Source organism: Melitaea cinxia, chromosome 25, assembly GCF_905220565.1.
Source record: "Melitaea cinxia chromosome 25, ilMelCinx1.1, whole genome shotgun sequence".
Taxonomy (NCBI): domain Eukaryota; kingdom Metazoa; phylum Arthropoda; class Insecta; order Lepidoptera; family Nymphalidae; genus Melitaea; species Melitaea cinxia.
Genome location: NC_059418.1, coordinates 6,930,620 through 6,954,912, shown reverse-complemented (window position 1 = coordinate 6,954,912; position 24,293 = coordinate 6,930,620). Strand labels below are relative to the sequence as shown.

General features: G+C 33.7%; 1 protein-coding gene across 1 annotated transcript in view; it reads right to left on the bottom strand.

The window, feature by feature from the left end:
- Window positions 1–3,861: 3,861 nt before the first annotated feature.
- LOC123666077 overlaps window positions 3,862–24,293 on the bottom strand; it is a 33,167-nt gene continuing 12,735 nt past the window's right edge. Inside the window, exons 4-8 of the mRNA XM_045600285.1 lie at window positions 16,060–16,186; window positions 15,420–15,599; window positions 14,281–14,407; window positions 10,161–11,241; window positions 3,862–5,090 (exon numbers count right to left, since the gene is read on the bottom strand). Coding sequence (XP_045456241.1) covers window positions 3,883–5,090; window positions 10,161–11,241; window positions 14,281–14,407; window positions 15,420–15,599; window positions 16,060–16,186 — 2,723 coding nt within the window. The 3' untranslated portion in view covers window positions 3,862–3,882. The remainder of the gene's footprint in view (window positions 5,091–10,160; window positions 11,242–14,280; window positions 14,408–15,419; window positions 15,600–16,059; window positions 16,187–24,293) is intronic.

The window sequence follows — 24,293 nt, the reverse complement described above, 5'->3', positions numbered from 1 at the left end:
TAGGTGGTGTAGTTATATTACAGTAAACTTACATACAAATATCTACACATTAATACTAACAAGCAATGCATATATACATTTGAATAATATAATATAATAAACTAATAAATATAACAACAGTATCTCATAGCACTTACAATCAATTTCTCCATTAAAATTAATAAATAAAATAAATAAATAAATTTAATTGGAATCGCCCTCAGTATTAAGGTAATGCTGTTTAACTAATTTTTTGAACGTTGGGAGTGATTTGGCTTCTTTTTTATATAATGGTAAATTATTCCATAGCTTAATTGCCCGAATGGTGAAAGACTGACTGAAAAATTTTGTTTTATGAACAGGCAATTTTGACATTAGTCTCATCGAAGATCTTAGAGAAGAATGGTCCCCGACATATTCAAACTTATCTTTTAAATAAGACGGAGAGTTTGTTGACTTGTTTGACTCAAACAACGCACAGTACAGAAGAGATAAAGTATGCAGGTTTCGGCGAGAACGTATTGGAAGCCACTTGATCTTGGAACGCAATTCAGAAACATGGTGATATTTGCGATGGCAGAATATAAACCGTATAGCAAAGTTTTGAAGACTTGTTAGTGTAAAACGAACAAAAGTATGTAAAGTATGGTTTTAAAAAGTATCGTAGTATTAATTTATTTTTAGTCGGTTAAATTTTAGAAATTATTTTATTAGTGGTTGCCAGATGCAAAAAATGTCCCTCAACGCTTATTACCACTTTAAATAAAATTAAAGATTTAAATTATGTAAAAAAACATCCTAATATTTTCCAGATTCTGCTTTACGCGGCAAGTTTTAGGTCTTTGCCGATGAAATTGCCATTTCGTCGTACTGGCTATTTAAAAACTAAAAAAAAAAATCACTAAGTTTTAAAAATATAGAAGTATTTTTTTATAATCAGTTATTTGTTTAATGGTTAGCGTTCTGTTTACATCGCGTTTTGTACGTTTTTCGTCATCTTGGATATCGAGACGTGCCTTGCATTGCAACGATTCCTTCGTTGCATTGGATAACTTTTGGTGGGAAAAAATTCAATACCCGAGAGGCAATACCAAATAAAATGCCTTTGAAGAGTTTGTTGCCTCCCGCCCAGCAGATTTTTTCAAGAAAGGCATCAATAAGTTACCACTACGTTGGTAAAAATACATTGATTCCATGGGTTATAAATCTAAAAAAAGTGCGCTAACTTATTGCATCAAAAACGGTAATTTCATTGGTAAAGACCTATTATTCTGATTTTGCAAATAAAAAAAAATTCAGAAGTCGAGTTAAAAACAATAAAACAATGAAAAATATTCTATTTTTTCTGTATTTTTATTCAATTTTACATTCGATTATGTATTAATATTTAGTTCCTGTACAAGTAAGGACCCATGTAGTAAAAATAAATTATAAACAGTTCAGGAGGTCAATACCAATTTTTTTTCTATACAACTAGGACAGCAAATAATCGTACGACTCACATGATTGTAAACGATTACCCTAGCCTTATAGCCTGCAACAGCAACAGCATTGCAAGCGCGTTGCCTACCCTATCCCTACCGCTGCCTAGGCGCTCTGGTCTCCTTACTCACCATAGGAACACAACACTGCTTGAAAACAGCTGAAACATTTAGCTACGATCTTCTCTAAGGTCGACCCCAGTCGGGCTGCTCCATATTTTCAGCAGGAAATTTCTTGCTGTGCCCTACCTCAGTTGAAGACCTCATTTTAAGACTGCCTAATGAATTAATTAAAAATCACTTTTCAATCGTTTCAGTCAAATCGTGTTCCTTTTTATTTAAACTTATACGAGTTGATTTTAAATAAGTATAAAACTATTAATTTTTTAATATTTATATTAATAGTGTGTGAGTAGTCTGTAGTCTGACATACAAAAATAAAACTTAAGCTAATAAGGAATTCTATACAATAAAAAAAAATCAATAATACTATGTTAGAGAGCTTCATAATTAATAAGAATTTTGCATTTTAAAGAAAATAAATTGCAATATTCCCATTTAACTGAAAACATGTAATTAAAAACTTAAAATTTTAAACTACTATTTCCAAATTATAATTTAAGTAACATGATTTCTTATTAAGCATAACCCAGTTTACATGACACCAAAAAAAAAAAAACACAAAAAAACAAAAAATCGCTCAAAAATAAAAAAGTTGCCATATAAATATTTTAAACTAAAAATAAACAGTCAAGTTTAGTAAAAAAAAAATAAACAATAATAACAAAATAAAAAATTTCCCTATTAAGAAAATTCTTAAAACTATGTTAAATACAAAAATAAAATTACGATTTAAAAAATAAAATCAATTAGTAAAATTCGATTTAATTTTTTTATATAATTAAGTAGGCATATCTGCGTTGTTACATTAAACAATTTTTCGTAACATATAAATTACCAATAGAAGTCATAAGAAAAAAGGTTGTCAATTTATCATGTGACGTTCAAATTTGGAAAAAATCACGAAATTTTACAAGGAGGGGGGAGTCTACCGTCTTGGCACTATTGGAACACATTATACCAAAGTAATGAATGAACAGATATTAGGGGTGTTAAAAAGTTACTAAAACACATCACGTGAGTAAAGGACGACCCTAAGGTTAAATAGGAATCAACTATACGTACATTTTCGCAATAAGCTTAAACAATTATAGTAATAATACTTTGATAGTTTTTAGTTAACATTATTAAGGCATTTTAATATAATATTTATATATTTATACAATTGACTTAAAAAGCGTACTGTCCATATTATTTACCTTTTTTATAGCACGACTGTTCAAAAAACTGGTAGCTAATAAAGCGTTATCCGACAGATAAAAGTATATGATTAGTTTTATTTTTCACCATTAACGTTTATCTGTCAAATATATTTTCACATGCGAATACAAGTAATAGATAGAAGATACTTATCAGTAAATAGCTTGTTTTCTAGCTACTGTTTATCAGCAACTTATATAACAGATAATTTTCGATGAAATAGACACTTAATGTGTAAATAGTTTGTTTTTGGTTTTTTCAAAATAGTTAATAATATGTTTATATTTGATATCACCCGATTAGGCATAACGAGACTAATGACAATACCTGCAACGAAATACCTACGCACGCGTCAACGTCTTATTGTGAACAGGGGTCGCAAAATGGCGCTCACGTCGAATCATCGAGCGGGAACGAATTAACGAATCGATCGTCGTGCCCTTGGTCGTGCCTAAGTGGTGCGTACAGATGAAAAAAAAAGTTACAGGCTCTTAGACTTTAGGATACTAAACTCAGTACTCATTAATTTTTACTTTATTTTTTCAAACAGTCGTGTTTCTTTTTATTTTATTTAAATTGATACGAGTCGATTTTAAATAAGTATAAAATTTTCATCTTCTTTTGTATACATGTTTCCAAATATTTCGGAATAGACTGCAGTATTTCAAAGCATAAAAATAATCAAAGCTTACAATTAAGTATAAAATATATGATTATTATCCTAAAAATAAGTATACGTTATATTATATTGTGCTAAGATGTTAATTATTTAAAATTATTACTATAAAATTAAAACCAAGATGGCGTAAAGATACATTGTTAAAAATGGAGTGTAATGAAATATTTTAATAATTTAAGTAATGTTTTAGGTGTCTTCTAAATAGTTTGATGAATTAACATGAAAAATTTATTTAAATTTGACAGTTTGATACGCGTTTAATAATTCGTATTAAGATGTCAAATTTCCCGCGCTTTTTTCATTTCGACGATTTATTACACATACTTTGTATTTTTATTCTATAAACAGTCAAAAAAATTATAAAGTTGATATGAAAAAATACTATTAAAAAATAAAATACGGTAACAAGGAAATAATTTAATTTTACGCTTTATTTTTATCCTTTGACTTTTCTTCGCGTTTTCTTCTCCTATATATAAACGGTACAAAACCCCACAAACTCGCGCCGAACATTAAAATAAAACCAAGAGTAACAAATAATGATTTATACGATTTAGTATATTCGAACCAGGCACCACATATCGGGGGCCCGATTAATTGCAAGATACCATTCACAAATAGACTTATGCCATATGAGGACATCAAGCGTTCCGTCCCTAGCATTTCCGTCATAACTAGTGCTGTGACACCCACGTTAATACCGGATGCTATACCGAAAACACAACAAAAACCACTGATCGCTGAGTACGACGACACTAACGGTATCATAGATAGACTTATCCCGGATAAAAGTAAGCCGGTTATAAAAAAATATCTCTTGGGTGTCGCTACTACATCGGATAGTGCTGACCCACCAATCCTACCGACCAAATCTAACGCTGAAATTATCGATAACAAATACGCCCCTAGAGACTTATCGAAACCTAATTCTTGGGCATAGGACGGCACTAGTATTATAAAATTTGTATACGATATGGCACACGTACAGTTTGATATTAATATGACAAGATAAATTGGATCTTTTAACAGTTGAATGTCGAAATATTTGCTAGGTTCTTTTTTGGTATCCTCCCTTTTACAGCAGCAGCAATAAGTTAAGGGCGCCAAGCTGTCCGTTATAGATTTTAGACTAAATTGAGAAGCAAATTCGCTGGGTTTCTCAAAGGCAGACAACGTGGAACCGTGGAAGGGTGTCGACATGTACTGAAAGCTGGACGTTGAAGGGCTACGTTTAGGAGTTTTTGGTACCACGAGTTTCCTTCCAAACGCATCCGTAGAATTGACACGACTGGACTTCCCTTCCGGAACGGATTCGAGCAAAGACGGATTGCTGGGCAGGTGATTGGAGATCTTGCTGGAAATGTGTTGGAGGCCATGCTTTGATGGACCTGAGGCGGAGATTTTTCTAGTTCTTTCGACGTGGGAAACTTGCGCCGCGCTAGCCGATCTAATAAAATCTCTGCTCGGCGAGAATCTTTCGTCCAAGGTGGCGTTGGATCGTTTAAAGATGGGCGGAGAGCCGTTGTGGTACTTTTCCATAAAACTATTCTCTTCGGGAGTAAGGATGACCCTTGGATGTGTTTCGCGTAGCGTTTCCTCTAGTTCATTTGGATCTTCTTCTGCAAATGGTTCTAGCTGAAAAACATAATTAAACAGAAATTTTAATATACTGTAAAAGGCATATTAGAAAAATCCATAAACTTAAACAAAAACAGCGTTATTTAGCGTAACTCTTAATTACAAGCTTTTATTTTAACTTTGAAATTAACAATTCACACATTTAAATTCAATTTATTACATATAAAAGAAATTTGTGTTTCAGTTCCGACACGCGACTGGAGTTTACTCCTTGAAAACGATTACCGGGATATTTAAATATATATTTATCTCTTTCTCACAAGACACGTTGCGTGATAAAACGTCTCTCTATCTCTCTCTCTCTCTCGTCAGGTCTCAGCGTCACTGTTTCACATCGCAAACATACAAATGGCCTTTTATCGTTTCTTAAAGAGTAAACTCCATTTAAAGTCTGATCGTCTTCGATTATCTAAGTAACAACTAGTGGACTAGTAACAGATTTTTTCTGCTTTAGCTTGCTTATGGCTAGTCTTTTATTGAACACTAGCTGTGCCCACAACTTCGTCCGCGTATAGTGACTTTGGACAGCATTTTTTGGATATATCATTTGGTTAATTTTGGATTTTTTATTTATAAACCGATTGACATGAAACAAACTAAATGTTAAGCGAAGCTTACCACGATATATCAGTGAAAACCACATCTAAATCAGATAAGCCATTTCTGAGATTAGCGTGCACAAACGCACAGACAAACAGATAAAAACATTTTTATTATTTGTATATTTAGTAGTAAAATAGTAAACGAAGCGATATCACTTCTTTCGCTATGATGACATACAAAACCAAGATTTATTTTTGAACTGAAGTTATTTAGAATCATTGTGATTTGAAATTAGATGAAACGAAAATGTGTGTGAGCATGAAATGGAATACATTCCACGTTATTTTATATTATCGGTGAAAAAATCTCTCTTATGATACTTTTTAGACACTTCTGCCGTGTTAATTGCGCACATACACTTTTTTTAATATTACTTTAACAAAACATAACTTTTTAACAGGACAAAAAATTTATTTATTAACAAAGAACTGGGATAACTAAGGTCGGTAATAAGTAATTGAATATATATTTTTTTTACTTAAATTGACAGATATAGAAAAAATCTTATAATGCCTTAGAGTAACGTTATTACTATTATTAATCACTTTTCTCAAAACACTTTGTTAAGTGGAAAACTATTGGTGTTCTAATGGTTCAATTGAAACGGTAGAAATTCCTTCCCCGGACTTTTACAAGTTTTTTTACCGTTACATACTGAGCTTTTAACCGATTTGTAAAAAAAAAGGGGGGGGGGTACTCAGCTCGACTGTATTTTTGAAGTAAAGCTTCTTTACGCACGCTTGGCTTGGGGGGTAAGCTGGTGAGTGCGTGACGAGAGCGTTACGAAAAGGTGATCGGGTGAGGCGAACAGAGCAAGAGAGAGGTGCGAGCACACATTGTCTTTCCCTCTTTCTCTCATAGCCAGTTAACGTTTTGTGTATCTAAGACAGTGCAGACCTATTGTACAGAAGTTTCACTTCAGTCGTGTGGTCTGAATAACACTCGTTTGTGTTACCTATTTATGTGTGTTACCTTACAACTTTGTATTGGGTGTAACGACTTTAATTATTCTTTTTGTAGTCTAAATATGGGTGATTGTCTACGACACTTCTAAGCATTTACTATGAGCAGGCAAATGCAAACGCCGCAAACCTGGAGCAGAAAGCTGAGAACGGCTCCAATTGGTTAGTTACAAAAATAATACAATAAAAAATATAGGTAGAAAATTAAACAAAATTTTATTAAAAATACATTTATTTTATTTACACAATTAATTTGTTTATAATCACTAAAAATTTCTAAAAAATATTAGGTAACATCGAATTTTGTGGAATCGATTTAAACTTGGCATTTATTTTTTATTTCTACACACACACCTCTAAAAAAAACATGAAAAAATAATAAAAAAAATTATCGAAACGCACCTTTTCGACGAAATAAAAAAAAAACATCATTACAATAAAATAAAAAATAAAAACTCGCAACGTTTCCTACGCTACGTACGTTGAGATGTAATGTTACGGACTGGGCAATAAATAGGAAGGTCCTAAAAATATATAAATTATGATATTAATTGTAATAAGTAATTATAATAAATCTTGTAATTATTCGTACATAAATACAATTAATTTCGTTTAAAAAATGGTCATTTTACTATCCATGCAATGCAAATTGTAAAAATGTAAATACAGTCATATTATAAAATGGTATGACGTATATGCGGTTTCATTTAATACCCCTCGCTTGTATCCACTTTCATTTAACTACTTAGACATATGAAATATAATTTTATGTATAAAAAATTCATATAGAGTAAACACAAATTTGACTGGACTTCGTACACATACTGTACATAATCTTCATTATGTGCGTGCATTGCATTTGATTTTAAAACTTTTATTTATCTAAATAATTATTTAAAAAAGTAATCATTATTATAATAAATTTAAATATAGAGAGTAAATAACGGCAATGTTATATAAAATCGTTTGGTTTAATTTTCATTAATTAAGTAGTACTATCGATGTCTTTATTTTTATTAATTAAAAAAAATGAGCCAGTATGAGCCAACTCGTAACTTTAAATCCGTGTACTGTCACAGACATATGGTGATATGAGATAAAATTATAATCGCTGCATAGCTACATCTACTTCTATAACCCGCTTGTACATCGATTGCGTGGAAGTGTTCTTTATATCAAACTACAGTCACGAACAATTTCAGATGCATATTGCGTGTTTTATTTACGCGAAATCTACCTTTTGTTCAAACTGCTGCTTCTATGATATTGAATGCTTCAGCCTGCAATATCCCACAACGGGCATAGGCCTTTTTCCACATATAGGAGAAGGATCAGAGCTTAATCCACCTTGCTGCTCCAATGCGGGTTGGCGGATAATAATAATAATAATGTATTCTTTATTGTACATCAAAATATAAACAAACAGTAGTAATTACAAAAAAAAAAGATGTACAACGGCGAACTTATCGCTGAAGAGCGATTTCTTCCAGATAACCTTTGGGCACAGAATATGATATAGTAGTGACGGATAGGAAGTGTACAATATCCTTAAGGATGAATAAAAATAGTGTATGATAGATTCATTAATGTATACAAATACACATATAAGTACAAATATCCATACATAAATAATCAAAATAGTATTAATATACGTGTATAAATGTAAAATATATATTGATAATATAAAATATGCATGTTAAAATTCTGAATATTATTATATGTTAAGGGACATATAGTACTTCTTTAGACGTTGCTTAAAACAGGCTGGAGTAGAAGAAAGCGGAAGAAAATTCCAAAGGTGGACAGCTTTAGCAGTGAAAGAATTAGAATAGAAGGAGGATATATGGGAAGGAACTTTTAAAAGTAAATTGGAATCAGATCTAAGGGAACGTTCATGGGAATTGCAAAGATACGTGAACCGTCCTTTAAGATATTGAGGGGCATCAGGATTGAAAAGTACACAGTAAAGTAGGGAAAGTACATGAGTATTCCTGCGAAAACGAATCGGGAGCCACTTGAGTTTCTTGCGGAAATCGGAGACGTGGTCGTATTTGCGAAGCCCAAATACGAATCTTATACAAAGATTCTGGAGTCGCTCAAGCTTATTCAGTTGCTCCTCTGTAAGATCTAAGAAACATGCATCTGCATAGTCAAGAATCGGCAAAAGGAGTGATTGGATATAATATATATATATTAATGTCTATGACATTTTATGTGTTTCATATAGCCTAGAAATGGCAAAAAATGCAGGATATGTATGTTGTTTACTTTCATGATCTTCGTTTGTATTAATTCCGTGTCATTTATATATTTATGTCTTTGTAAAAAATCACAGGTAAGAAGTACAATTACTAATAAAGACAACGCTAGTACTACTATAGTAACACGTCAAAATTGATCTAGATTGGTATGTCATAAACCTATATAAAGATATGTAAAAATTTGCGCTATAATTTTGTTAAAAACTAAATTCTATTTCATTCACGGCGGGCTGCAGAAACGAGTCATATTAATTTGGCGTCTCCTAAAGTATGCTTTTGTACTAATATCATACCTAAATAAAATAAAAAACAATTCAAAGAAGTTTTGATATTACTATTTAAATTTAAACTTCAGTCAAATCAGCTTGCTAAGAAGATTTTTAATATAATATAAAAAAAGATTATCAACATGATTATATGATATAAAATTGTGACCTACCTAAGTCTGTAGATGGGGGAAAAATAAATTTTAGGAGTCTATATGAGAGCCATTGAAGTCAAAACAATATTTTGAAGTTTACTCCTTAACAATCGTATGCATTTCATACCACATGCAAAGGCTCGAAAAAATATGGGGGATTAAAATCATGCGAGACAGTAACGCTGAGCAGTGACGCTGAAATCTGAAGCGAGGATGACATTTAACCGCGCAACGTTTCTTGCAAAAAAAGAGATGAGCACATTTTTAAATATCACGGTGATCGTTATAAGGAGTAAACTCCCGTCGCGTTTTAATTGTATCATTTGCTGTTACCAAAAAACTCAAAATAAAAAACTGAACTATACAGTTCATTTTGATACATTTAAAAGTGGAGTTATTACTCTTAAAGTGTAAGCCCCGCAAAAAAATTCTGGACAACAGCTTATATAGAATATATATTCGATTAAAATATATATATAGGACGGAAAATTACCTATGTATAGAGCATAACTGATGATTAAAATTATAGACAAAAGATTTAACAATCACGCTTTTTTGACTGAAATTATAAAATCGATCCATTGATTATATTATAAAATATTTTATATATTGATATGTATTTAAGGGTCCTTTTAAGTTGTTTTCATTAAAACTCGTAACATTATAACGCATTAACTAACCTAACGTTTAGTAAGTAAAAAGGAATCTAAATAACTGTCCAATCTTACAGTTAACAATTTTTCTATCATAAATTATTACTTGTGCTATTTTAAATTTTCAAACCCTGTCCACCATTTTGTAATTTCTGTTTCTTACGTCTATTTATGATTGGCATCAGGAGCCAAAGTGATGCGCCAAAAATAAATATAATACCAAAGGTAATAAACATTTTTGTAAAATTTTTGTCGTGTTCGTACCAAAGACCGCACACAGGTGGCCCGACTAGTTGTAGACAGCCGTTCACGAACAAACTTATACCGTATGTCGACATCAATCGATCGACACCTAGAATCTCCGCCATTACCAGTGTCGTGACACTATTATTGACACCGGAAGCCAAACCAAAAAACGAACACATAACGCTAATCGCCATATACGATTCTAAAAATGGAATAATAACTAAACTTATTCCAGAAAATAACAAACCCCCGACGAAGAAATACGGCTTCGGCATGAAATTTAAATCGCAGAGCGCTGATCCCCCAATACGTCCTACCAGGTCGAGAGCTGAGACGGTACTTAGTAAATATGCGCCTCTCGCTTTATCGAAGCCGATATTCTGCGCGTGCGAGGGTAACAGAATGATAAAATTGGTACACGATATAGCAACCGTACTGCTCGATATCAAAATGACCAAATACGTCGGATCAGCAAGAAGAGTTATGTCGAAAAATTTATTCTTCTCCTTCTTCTCCTTCTGCTTGCAACAGAAACAGCAATACGCTACATCTGCTACGCTTTCTGTGATCGATTTCAATGAAAATTGAGACGCGAATTCGTTCGGCCTTTCAAATGCGGATAGGGTCGAACCGTGAAAATGGGTTGAAACATATGCAAAGCTGGATGTTGATACATTTCGCTTGACTTGACTCAGACGTCTTCCAAATGTCTCCTGTGATCCTAGTCTTCTCCCATCTGGTAAACCATCGAGCCCAATTGACACTGAACTGAGATTGTTCTTAGTAATTGGTCTCGTATAGGATAGCTTACGCTTAGAAACATTATGTCGTAAGTTCTGCGTCGAGTTCATACAATTTTGGCTGTTATATATTTGGGCTTGTGATAAATTTCGATTCGAATTCTCATTGCTCAGTCCATCCGGTATTCCGTTCGGTTTTTCCGATATTGTCGTCATATCGTACGTCTCTATCGGTTCCTCTTCTTCGAACAAAATATCCTGAAAAAGAATTACTTTTTACAAAACAGACATAGTAGGTACTAGTTAGGACATCTACAGCACGTTATTTTAGCAAGGTTTTAGAGAATGCTGCCTAAAAGCCTATCTACATTATAATTATAAAGATTTTGAGCCATGTAATGATCGAGTTCGATGATAAGTGATTAATCTAAGCAACACCAGATTCACTATCTAACTTTGCTATATAGTAGAAACACACTGGTAACTTCAATTTTTTTACCGCTATGGTGACAAACAAGCGTCTAAACTTCGGAACGCTTCTTCCGCTACCCCTGCGCGTATTTATATATAATACCTACTCTTCCGTAATTTTTAGCGATCCCATACCATACCACTACTTGAATTTTCGATAGGCCATAAAAGATGTCAAAATGAAACTTGCTAAAATAACGTCGAATTAATTTTCTATATACAAAACAAAAAATACACAAATATAATAATACTACAATGATCTACGTATTAGTAATTCTAAGTTGTTATTAGCGAATTCTAAATCTTAAAAAAATATATAAGCAATTTCGTTCTAAAACCAACTGTTTTTTTTTATAATTAAGATATGAAAAATAATGTCAATAATTTATTTATAATATTAAATAGATAGTAAAAAAAGCCGTCAAACATTTAGTTAATGGGAAAAATTACAAATTATTATTGTAATATATTTATTATTATTTTTCTAATTACTAATTATAAATCAATACAAATATAAGCCTGTATAATACAACCCCTAAGCCCCGCTATATAAAAAGCAGCACAAAAAAACTAAAATCATACAAAAAGCTACATTACTCGTAAAAAAAACACAACATTAAAATAATCACTTTCGTAATATTAAAAAAAAAAATTATAATGAATAACTAAAAAATAAAATTAATAAGTGTGTATTTTTTATAAAATGATACAATTATAATTAAAATATAAAGGAAAGTGATTATTGATATGAGTGACATAGACATACGTACATATATGAGGAAAACATAGCATGTTGAAGTTTGAAATTAACGACTCATAGTTTGGCTTGCATTAACAAAAGAAACATTTATATGTTGCGTCAATAAATTGAATTGAAATTTCGAGTCCCGTCAAATGGGGGGTAGATGGGTGAAATTAGATGTACATATAAGAGTAGGGAGGGGTAAAATCATGTGCGCAATTTTTCAAAAAGTTTTTAGTACCGGCCTTGAAACGGTTGAGGCAGTTTCTATAATCAAAAATGCCAACGAACCGCTTAGTTACGAACGTGTCGTGTATTTTGGATATAGAAAGTAAAAAAATATGTTTTTCTTTTTAAACGTCATGGTAAATGTTAAACATATGATATGGTACGTAATTTTTTATCAATCGTTGAGTAAATAGAATCAATATGCTCAGGATGAGACATATTACGAATAATAAATAAGTGTTAGAATTTCGACAAAGATGTTGATTGAAAGATGAACTTTAACTTTCGAACCAATACAGAAAAAAGGTGCATGTGTGTGTGTGTGTACTTATGTACGTACGTAAAATGTTATACTTTATTGGCTAGCTAACTTCACGTTGCTGACTTCTTCTTCGTTGACTAGATAGCTTCAGGGTGTCGGCTTTATGCGAAGGTGTGCGCACGTATCGTAAAAATTTACTCTCATCATTTTTTCCTTACGCGCCAAAAGAAGTATAACTTAAAAGTTTTTTTTTTATTGAAAAAAAAAATCTTTTTAAAAAAGATTTCCTGAAACTATGATTTCGCGAATACTTCACTTGAAGGTACAGACTATTCGCGTTAAGAAAATTGTTACTCTATCCTAGTGATCTGTGATTGTATTCTATACTTTAAAGGTCAGCAACATCATTTTGACACTAAAGACAGTATATTTATAATTCACAGTTGTAGGCTTGCAACAGCGTTAATACACTAGGAACTCAGAATAACCAATAAACGTACTAAAATTTCTGCTTTATGTCTTAATATAACTAAAAACGTTGTGTTATTCAGTGTGTATATACAGTGGATACAAGCGAGAGGGAATAAAATAAACCACATACATTACATACCATTTATAAGATATATACCAGACATCAGTCACATAGAAGAAGTAATTTAAGTTCAGTTGTAAAACTATTTGACTGATAATTGTTACGTATCTCATAAGTGATATTTAGTACGCTTCAGCCGGCAATATCCCACTGCTGGGCATAGGGGGCTGGCTTCCCCATGTAGGAGAAGGATCAGAGCTTAATCCACCTTGCTGCTCCAATGCGAGTTGGCGGATAGCAGTGTATTTAGTGTATATCGTTTATTCTAATGCTTTTCACTTGTATCCATCCTATATTAGTATAAGTGACTGCAGTACATTGTTAGTAAAGAGTTAGAGATTTACAACAAATGATTAAAGTTTTATAAAAAAAGAATTTTGTGTAGAAAGCAAAATGGGAATTATTTTAACGACGAGATTAAGAAATTTAAAATAATATACAGATATAATAGAATATTTTATGTTTAATTTACTGGTTATCTGTCAGATTTATTTATTTGAAGCATTTTAATCTAAAATTAGTAGTTTACCAGTTTAGGTGAAACTTGCCCTAAAGGTTTGTTTCACCTCCTGCTGATAAAACCTACCAGTACCTTATCAGCCGTGAAACAGACAAAGATATTAAATTTTAAAAGTATTCGTTAAAATAATTCCCTGTGTGAAAAGCACGATTAGTTGCAACATCAAAAACAGTATGTATGCAAGAAGTAGCTTACTTGGTTCACCTGATACCTTGATTCAATGAGATGTTGTTCGCTTGGGATCATTTATAAAAAACACACACTTTCCGCAAACCATTTGTCCGATTTATAAAAGTTCAAAAGCTTGTGAAAGATATACGAATTTAATTTTAATACTCAGTTGAAACAAAAAATAAATATAAATGAATTTGAAATAAATAAAGTGCACTAATGAACCAGCCCGCAACTTTACCCCAATAATGAGCCAGCTCGTATCCGTACACCAAAAATGAACCGACTCGTAACTCAACGCCATAACTCACCTGAGGACCGTCTTCATCTTCCTCCACATCTTTATACTTCTTGACCATGTGTTCCTCAACGGGTTGGAATAACAGCGCAGCGGCCCACACATTAAGCATTATTCCACCGAGGATCAGAACAGCGCCCCTGTTGAAACAAATGTGAAATTCAATGTCATTTCAAAAAGTATTTAATATCTAAAGCATATTATTCGGTTAAAGATTAATGATTAAAATTTGTGGATTCAGTGGTACCGGTATTTTATGCAAGACTTGAATAAAATAATGATATAGTGTTTGTCGATTCTTCTTTCCAAATCTACATACCGAACCTGTGATAGCTCTATATCGCTTCAGCCTGTAATATTCCACAACTGGGTATAGGCCTCTTTCCCCATGTAGGAGAAGGATCAGAGCTTAATCCACCACGCTGCTCCAATGCGGGTTTGGCGGATATATTCCCTACTACGAGTAACGATCGCTATCAGGTGTACATGATAACAACCGGGACCGACGGCTTAACTTATACTTGTAGCTCTATAAGCCTAATTAATTCACCAAACTATTCTCAGCGAATATAGCCACCCCTCTCTTCCCGTGGGTGTCGTAAGAGGCGACTAAGGGATAACACAGTTCCACTACCACCTTGGAACTTCTAAAGCCGACCGATGGCGGGATAACCATCCGAGCGTGGTAACTATGGGCAACACACATGAGTTCGCACCGTTTATGGCGCGAACTTGCGGAGGCCTATGTCCAGCGGTGGACTGCGATATGGTGAAGTGATGATGAGTGATGACGAAACAATTATAATTTATAAAGATAATTAAATTAGTTTAGATCATTAGGTCCTAATATAGTTTTTTTTTTTAGTGACATTTCCTTAGAATCGTGATTTGAAACTCGATGAAACGAAAATGCATCACGATAAAGAAGCAAGAGAAAGAGATGAACAGCCTCAACCTTACATAATATCACAAATATAAACTTTCAAGTAGTGTGTTGTTTTCCTGTTGTGTAAAGTAGGGGGGGAGGCCCTTGGACAGGGGCGAGGATAGGGTCGGCAACGCGCTTGCGATGCTTCTGATGTTATAGAAGTCCATAGGCAACAGTAACCGCTTCCCATCGGGCGAACTCTAGTGGTATAAAAAGATACTTACTTGTATCCATATGTCTCCAGTAAATATCTCAAAACGGGCGGTAATATGATACTTCCAAACGCGGAACCAGACATACAGATCCCGTTCGCCAATCCTCTTAACCGGACAAAGTATGATGTCACTATGTATACCGTTGGCGGGAACGCTAATCCGGCGCCAGCGCCTACCATCGCACCGAAACTTTAAAAAAAAATTGTAAAAAATTGAAGAAAAAAAAATTCAACCTGGGAAAGAGAACAAAGGAGGTTTAGCATATTAGCGTATAGTATATAAAAATTCTTATTCTGAACTAGACTGACTTCGTCCGCGTAGAAAAGTTATTGTTCAGTTCGGAGTTATAAAATAAATAAATTTCTAATATAAAAGTGGCCTAAGTTACTTCTTATTACATCAGCTATCTGCCAGAGAAAGTCCCGTCAAAATCGGTCCAGTCGTTTCAGAGATTAGCCGGACCAAACAGACAGGCAAAAATCGTAAGAATATTATTTTGGTACATGTAGCATGTATACAAGCAACTGAATGCCTGTGTTGCCTAGGGCCTATAAGGCTATAGTAACCGCTTACCATCGAAGGAATCGAATGCTTGTTCGCCACAGTGGTATATATCAGAGCGATTTAATAAAGCCTATAAAATACTCACCTAAAGTACAAGTAACCTATGGAAAACGCCCAGCTACTGAATATCATTCCGAAGGCCGCGAAACAACCGCCTATCAACGTCACCGTCCGATACGACCACTTGACTGAGAGAATTGAAGATATCGGACCTGCGGGGTTTTTTTTTAAATGAAAATTACAAAAAAAAGAGTGTGCATGTCAGATCCTACACACGGCTGGAGTTTACTCCTTCTGACCGACTGTCTAATAATGTCAACTGAGGTAGGGCACAGCAGGAATTTCCTGCTCAAAATATGGTGCAGCCCGACTGGGGTAGTACCTCCACCTTACAGAAGATCACAGCTAAATAATACTGTTTTCAAGCAGTATTGTGTTCCTGTTGGTGAGTAAGGTGACCAGAGCTCCTGGGAGGATTGGGGATAGGGTCGGTAACGCGCTTGCGATGCTTATGGTGTTGCAGGCGTCTATAAGCTACGGTAATCTCTTACCATCAGGTGAGCCGTACGCTTGTTTGCCGACCTAGTGACATAAAAAGAAAAAAAAAGGCACAAAAAAGGCTTACAATATCAAATGGTAAATAAACGGTAAGAAACGTAACGAGGTCATTCGTTCAGTAGATTTAACTTCCCATATTTTTTTCATACCTGGCTGGGGCCTTATATGAAAATCGATTCTGAAGGAGTGAACTCCAAAATACTTCATTCAATTGTGCCAGTGTCATCACTCACTATTCCCATTATTTGTGGTTTGACTTACTAACTCCGAGCAATTCCAATATATAACCACATAATTATACTACATAAGAAATATACACGGTCATCAACCCGCCTGCCCAGCGTGGTGACTATGGGCAACACACATGGGTTCACGCCATTTTTGGGGCGAACTTGTGGAGGCCTATGTCCAACCGTGGACTGCGATAGGCTGAAATGATGATGGTGAAGAAATATACAAAACATCAGTCAAATACTTCTATTTGTAATCAGTAGTTTAATGATCAGATAGTTTTATTTTTTATACAACTATGTCGGCAAACAAGTGTACAACTGATAGTAAGCGATTACTGTTGCTAATAGACGCTTGCAATACCAAAAGCATCGCAAGTGTGTTGCCGACCCTCCCCCCAATCTCAAGAGCTTTGGTCATCTTACTCACCACAAGAAACACAACACTGCTTGAAAGCAGTATTATTTAGCCGTGATCGTCTCGTTAGAATAATAGTAGCAACATGAAACATTTTATTACTAATCTCGTTTTAAAGGGTGGCAACACTGTTTTTTTTTTTGTCTGTATCTGTGTGTCTATAGCGGAACTAACTCTCTGTGATTTGTGGTCTGTCAGTTAAAATAAAAACGGCAATTAATTTAGAAATACAGTTTCTTTTATTTAATAACTACACGTCTGTAAGGTCGAGGTACTACCCCGGTCGGACTGCTCCATATTTTAAAAAGATAATTGATTGAGTGAATTCAGAGGAAGGTGTATAATTATAATATAGTAGAGGAACACTGGTAGTATTAGAGGTATCTGATGTGATGTCGTATATAACACATTGTTTTTGCGCATATATATTATATTTATTTAATTTTATATTTAGTATCAGTATTGCACCCATGCGAAGCCTGGGCGGGTCGCTAGTATATTTATTTATTTATTTATTTATTAGGATTACCAACAGAAATTACAACAATAATAACAAAAGAATTATTTTACACAATTGATCAAAAGAAGTTTAATTGTATTTCTTTTTAAAGGTAATCACAACATGCAATAATCAAATAGCAAATATGAAATAAAAATATACATAAAAAAAAAAACAGCAAAAATTAGATTTAATTATTGAATTAGATCAGATTTAATTATTGAATTAGATTAGATTTAATACTGAATTAGATAAATTGATATAGATTTTTAAAAAGAAATATAATTATTTGACAATTTTATATATAAAAAGCTTCTCAAATACACGTCAATAACTGTATGAAAGTAACAAATTGGAATCAAAATAATATCAACAACTAAATTACTCTAGTAAACAATTAGCAATGAAGAAACTGATCAATCTAAATCTAAAGACGTGCAAGCCATCAAAAGTAATGTCAAGGCCAGAAATCTTTGACGACAGATCGTTACAAGTACGTGCTAGTCGAGCCAAAGGGGAATACTTGCCCAAATTGGATTTATAGAGGGATACATTTATCAAGGCGTGCGGTTCCCTGGGTAATCTGGATGGTATATTATAATTAAATAATTGAAGTATTGGTGGACAATCAATGCTGTTATTGAGTATTTTGTGCAGAAACATCATGTCTGAAATAATTCTTCGTGATTTCAGTGACAACATATTATATTGTATCAATCTACCCCCATATGAACTACTACTATGACTGCCGTTCGAGCGGTACGCGAGATGACGTAGCAGTCTCTTTTGTATTCTTTCAATTCGAATCGAATGGATTTTGTAGTGAGGACTCCAAATTTGACTGCAGTATTCTAGCTTACTTCTGACCAGACTATTGTAAAGCTTAATTGTTGTAGCTGGTTGCCTGAACTCTTTGGAATTCCTCAATACAAAACCCAGTGATTTTGTAGCTGAGGTAACTATGCTATCGATATGTTCGGTAAATTTTAATTTGCTGTCTAGTATGACACCCAAATCACGCACCGATCGAACCGCAGCCAGTTTTTCAGTATCAATATAGTATTGACTCTGAACAAAGTTATGTTTCCTGGTGAACCTGATGAGGTGACATTTTTTGGCATTGAGAAACATTTGGTTGTTATTACACCACTGGGAAAGACGGTTGAGATCTTGTTGCAACAGTTCAACGTCAGAGATGTTTCTGATGGTTTTAACCAATTTGAGATCATCAGCAAACAGATACACGTTCGAGTGTTGAAATATCGAGGCAATGTCGTTTATGTAGATGTTAAAAAATACTGGCCCCAAAGTAGAGCCTTGTGGTACACCGGAATAGGCAATATAAGACTGTGAAACGTATCCGTCTATCACAACAGTCGAAGATCTCCGCTGAAGGTAAGATGCACACCAGTTCAGCAAATTCTCTCCTACACCAAATGTTCTCAGCTTATTAACAAGTAATGCGTGATTTACCCTGTCAAAGGCCTTGGAGAAGTCTGTGTATATAGCATCAACTTGCAATTTATTATCAATATTCTCAATAAGGTTGGTTACGTACAAGAATAAATTTGTGACTGTAGATCTACCAGATATAAAACCATGCTGGTGCCAACCAATGTGCCGTACCAAGTCCTTGAAAAATGATTTATAGACCAATCTCTCGAAGACCTTTGACACAGTAGATAAAATCGATATAGGTCTATAATTAATAACATGAGCAGCGTTTTCACCTTTAAATACTGGTACAATCCGCGCCTCCTTCCACTTTTCAGGGAAAATACCCGTCCTCAAGGATGTGTTAAATATGAGAGTCAGAGGGGCAGTTAGTGAGCTTGCACATATATATATCAGTACAGGTGGAATTCCGTCAGGGCCAGGACTTTTAGTTTTGTCTAACCGCAATAGCTCACTCTCAATGTCTTGGCTAGAGAAATAAGTACTGCCTACAAAGTTTGGGGGTACTGTCTGTGGAAATAAGTTGTAATTGATATTTTCCCTAACAAAAACTGACGAAAAATGATCGGCAAACAAATCACAAATATCTTGCCTATTACTAGCCTCACGATCATTCAGAGACATTCTATTAGGATAGTTTGACACCTTACGACGCATGTTTTTTATATGTGTCCAGAAATACTTCGGATTATTGCCAATAGCTTCTTCGATATTTAGGATATAACGGTAATAACATTGTTTCATAAGTTTGTAGCAATCCCTCCGTAAGTAAGCGAATTCGATTCTATCCAATGGGTTATTATATAGTTTTATTCTATTATGACATTTGTACTTTTGTTTAATAAGTTTAATCAAACCAGGTGTAAACCAAACAGGATAACGGTTTGACGACCTGCACGATCTGGGTACGAATTTATCAATTCCTACTTGCAAGATTTCGTAGAACTTAGTTACCATTTCATTTACATTATTAATTGTACCCAAGGATTGTAACCAGTCAATGCCATTCAGATACGCTATAATTGAATCATAATTAGCTTTTTTAAAATTGAGACAATATTTATTATTAGTTGGGGCGATGAAACCTGAAGGCTTAATTTTAAACTCGAATTCTAGTGGTGGATGAAAATTATCTACTTTACGTAATGGAAATTGACTTTCAACTACACTAATTTTTGTATTAGACAAGATTAAATCCAAAATTCTTCCCCTCGTATTTTTACAAATATTATATTGGTTTAAATCATGCAAAGCAAAAAAGTCTATCAAACTACTTTTAAGAAGACAGTTCGCGTAATTACTTGGGGAGGCATAATGGCCGGAAACATCGGGGTAGACTGTCCATGTGATTGTACTCATGTTGAAGTCACCAAGCAACAAAATAGGGTCCCTAGCAGTGCCGAGATTATTATTATGTATGGTTGAGGTAGCATTATTAATGAATGTATCCAGAATGTCACGATTAACTGGTGGAGGGATATACACAGCGCACACATGCAAATGTTTAGTGACGTTACCAATGTTATATTCCACTGTTACAAATAACCAAATAAGTCTTCACAAGTACTTTCCCAACCGATTTGCCTACGTGATTTTAAGCCAAAACTTTTTACTGCTATCAAAACCCCACCACCCATTTTCTTATGACTAGAGAGTGGAGATGTTTCGCGATCACGTCTATATACGTAATATCTGTCGTCAAAGATCTCAGCATCGTACACACCATTGTTAAGCCAAGTTTCCGTCAAAACAATTACATCATAGTCTGAGTTAAGGACTTGGTTTCTTACATCAATAAGGTGGGAACGAAGTCCGCGGACATTTTGATAATAAAATTTTATCGAATCGAATTTAACAAAACATATTTCACCAACACTTGTTAAACAATAATAATAAGGAGTGACCTAAGATAAATTAGAAAGTGATTCGGAGTTTTTAATAAGTATATATTCAGACGATTTACACTTCCGCATAAAGACGCGACCGTTCTTGATCCAAACAAATTCGTATTTCAGTTCCTTAGCTCTGATGCGTGCCTGGGCGTGCAAGGCCTTTGTAGCCGGTGGTAGATGTTCAGCAACAAATATAGGACATTTCTTTCCGCCAATTCCTAAATGACCAGTATTTAATTTATCTTCATTACATTTTGCTTGTTTATTGAAAGCTATAGTAGCTGCAAGAAAAGTATCTCGAACCCTTGGGCTGCTGAACTTGACTAAAACAGAACGTGGTCGGGAGCTTTCCTTGTTAAATTTCATTATTCTGCTGCAGCTCTGTATGTCAGTGTCAGATATGTTACATTTAGCCGTTGCTGCTAGTTGTTTTACTGTCGCGACAACATTTTCAGACCGATGTTCAGGAACACACTGGATTTCTCCTTCGATTTTCTTTATAATCTTAAGAGTCGTTTAATCGATGAAAAATTTCCTTTGTATAAATTACTTTTACCACAATAGGTAGCTCTTTAGATTTTGTATTGTAAACGGGGCGTCCATAAACGTGAGGTGTTTTTTTAATTTTCTGTCCCACCCTCCCCCCCTGGTGAGATGTTGTGAAATTTTATTCCACCCCCTCCCCCATCGCCCAATCTCACGTGAGATTTTTCAAAATGTGGGTTTCTTACGTAAACGCGTTGGGATTCTTATTGTAAAATAAAAAGAAAAAAAAAATTGCTTCGTGCTTTTACTTACGACTGGTTAAGACTAGTTAAATTGAGCTATTGGGTACTAAACAAATATGGTGGTTTGACAGTCAGTAAATGTATAACGTCGAAATATGAATGAAATTATTATGTTTCGAACGAATTAGTGAATGATCTTAATCGTATTACGATTACGCTTAAGATCAAATCATAAGCATGTACAATTTGGATTAAATGGACCAAAATAGTATAATTTTTTTTTGTTTCAATCAGAAAAAAAAATTGCGTGATATTTGCCGAGCCCCCCCCCCCCTTTCTCCAATGTAAGATTAGATGAGATTTGACTCGAGACCCCCCCCAAACATCTCACGTATTTTATGAACGCCCCCAGAGTAATCTAAAAAGAGTGTCTTTAAATATTAATTGAGGGAGTGGGATAAACTTTTTTAGAATCGCTGTAATTTGAAGCTCAATGAAACGAAAATGCGTCACGAATGCGAAAATATATAGGAGAGAATGAGATAACACAATGTACAGTCATAGGCTACTTTTCAGAAGTATCACTTCCGCCGTGTGTGAATTGGACACACATATACTTTTTAACCGACTTCCGAAAAAGGAGGAGGTTCTCAATTCAACTGTATTTTTTTTATGTATGTTACTTCAGAACTTTTGACTGGGTGGAGCGATTTCGACAAATTTTCTTTTAATCGAAAGGTGGTGTGTGTCATTTGGTCCCATTTAAATTTATTTGAGATCTAACCTAACTACTTTTCGAGTTATATCTAATAATGCGTTTTTACTTGACGCTTTTTTCGTCGACCTACGTTGTATTATACCGCATAACTTTCTACTGGATGTACCAATTTTGATAATTCTTTTTTTGTTAAAAAGGGGATATCCCTAGTTTGGTACCGTGATAAGGAAACCAGGATCTGATAATGGGATCCTAGAGAAATCGAGGGAAACTCTCGAAAATCCGCAATAACTTTTTACTGGGTGTACCGATTTTGATATTTTTTAATTTAATCGAAAGCTAATGTTTGTCATGTGGTCACATATAAATTTTATTGAGATCTTATAACTACTTTTTGAGTAATCTTTGATAACGCGTAGTTACTTGACTATTTTTTCGTCAGTCTACGTTGTATTACTCGTCGATGTAATTGAAGTCGGTTTTTTTTCGTTTGCGAGCAAACACAATTATTGAACACCGTTTTTGCACACCATCACAAAAAACTGACACCCTGTAGTTAGCTAGTCAACGCAGAAGAAGTTAGCAACGTGAAGTTAGCTAGCCAATGAAGTATAACTTCTTACGTGCGTACATAAGTCCACACAAACTTTTTTTCGTGCCTATGAGAGATTTTCTTCGATTCAAAAGTTTAACTTCTGCCATGTGCCTGCCCTCTAACATTTGAAATCGTTTTTAGTAATATTAAAGTCAAAATAATTGATTAAGAAAATATTATTTTGAACGTTAATATTTTGGATGTTAACTGATATCAAAATAACGCAAGAACCACTTGACGAAATAAGCTATTTTTTATTATGTCAAGAAACTACAAACTAAGAAGCCTATTGAATATGAAGGGTGAAATTTTTTTCGATATTTAACCGACTTTAAAAAAATAGTTAAAAAGGTTACTATATATATATATATTACGGTCTATATATATATATATATATATATATATATATATATATATATATATATATATATATATATATATTTATATATATATACGTATGTTCAGGGCTAACTTCGTCGTTTATGAACCGATTTTGATAATTCTTTTTTTTTTGTTGGAAAGGAGATATACCGAGTGTGGTACCATAATAAGGAAATCAGGATCTGATATTGGAATCCCAGAGAAATCGACGGAAACCCTCGAAAATAATAGTGACGACCAGTGCGTTTTTTAATTTTTTTCGTCTACTTAAGTTGTATTACTTGTCGATGTAACTGAAGTCGGTTTTTTTTTCGTTTGCGAGCAAACACAATTATTACAATAAATATTTATACGTTTCTATCAATAATAATAAAAATAACAATAATATATAATAAGAGCCATCTATGATTACCTGCAAGAACCAAATCAACTAATTGAACTACGATAATTAATTCCTAAGCAAGCTACTAGAGAGCGCTGTTAAGTGTAAGTTTTTTTTATATATAAAGTTATGTCCACAGGCTTATAGTACCCGTGCTTTTGTTATTCCGATTTTTAGTTTTGTTAGTGATCGTTTACTTGTTACACTACTGCAGCTTACATTAAGAAAACTAATTATTCTATCTTAGTATCCCTAATGCAGACGTGAGTCCACCGACCACAATTAGGCTAACTTAATTAATATCTTACATGCAAAAACAGTTTTTTCTATATATTGTTATTTTTTTTTATTATTATTATTTTGCGCCTTACCTTAATTATTATTGTCATTATTACTATTATTATTATCTATGTTTATATATACACTTACATGCTGTTAAGTGTAAGCTGCAAACAATAATTTT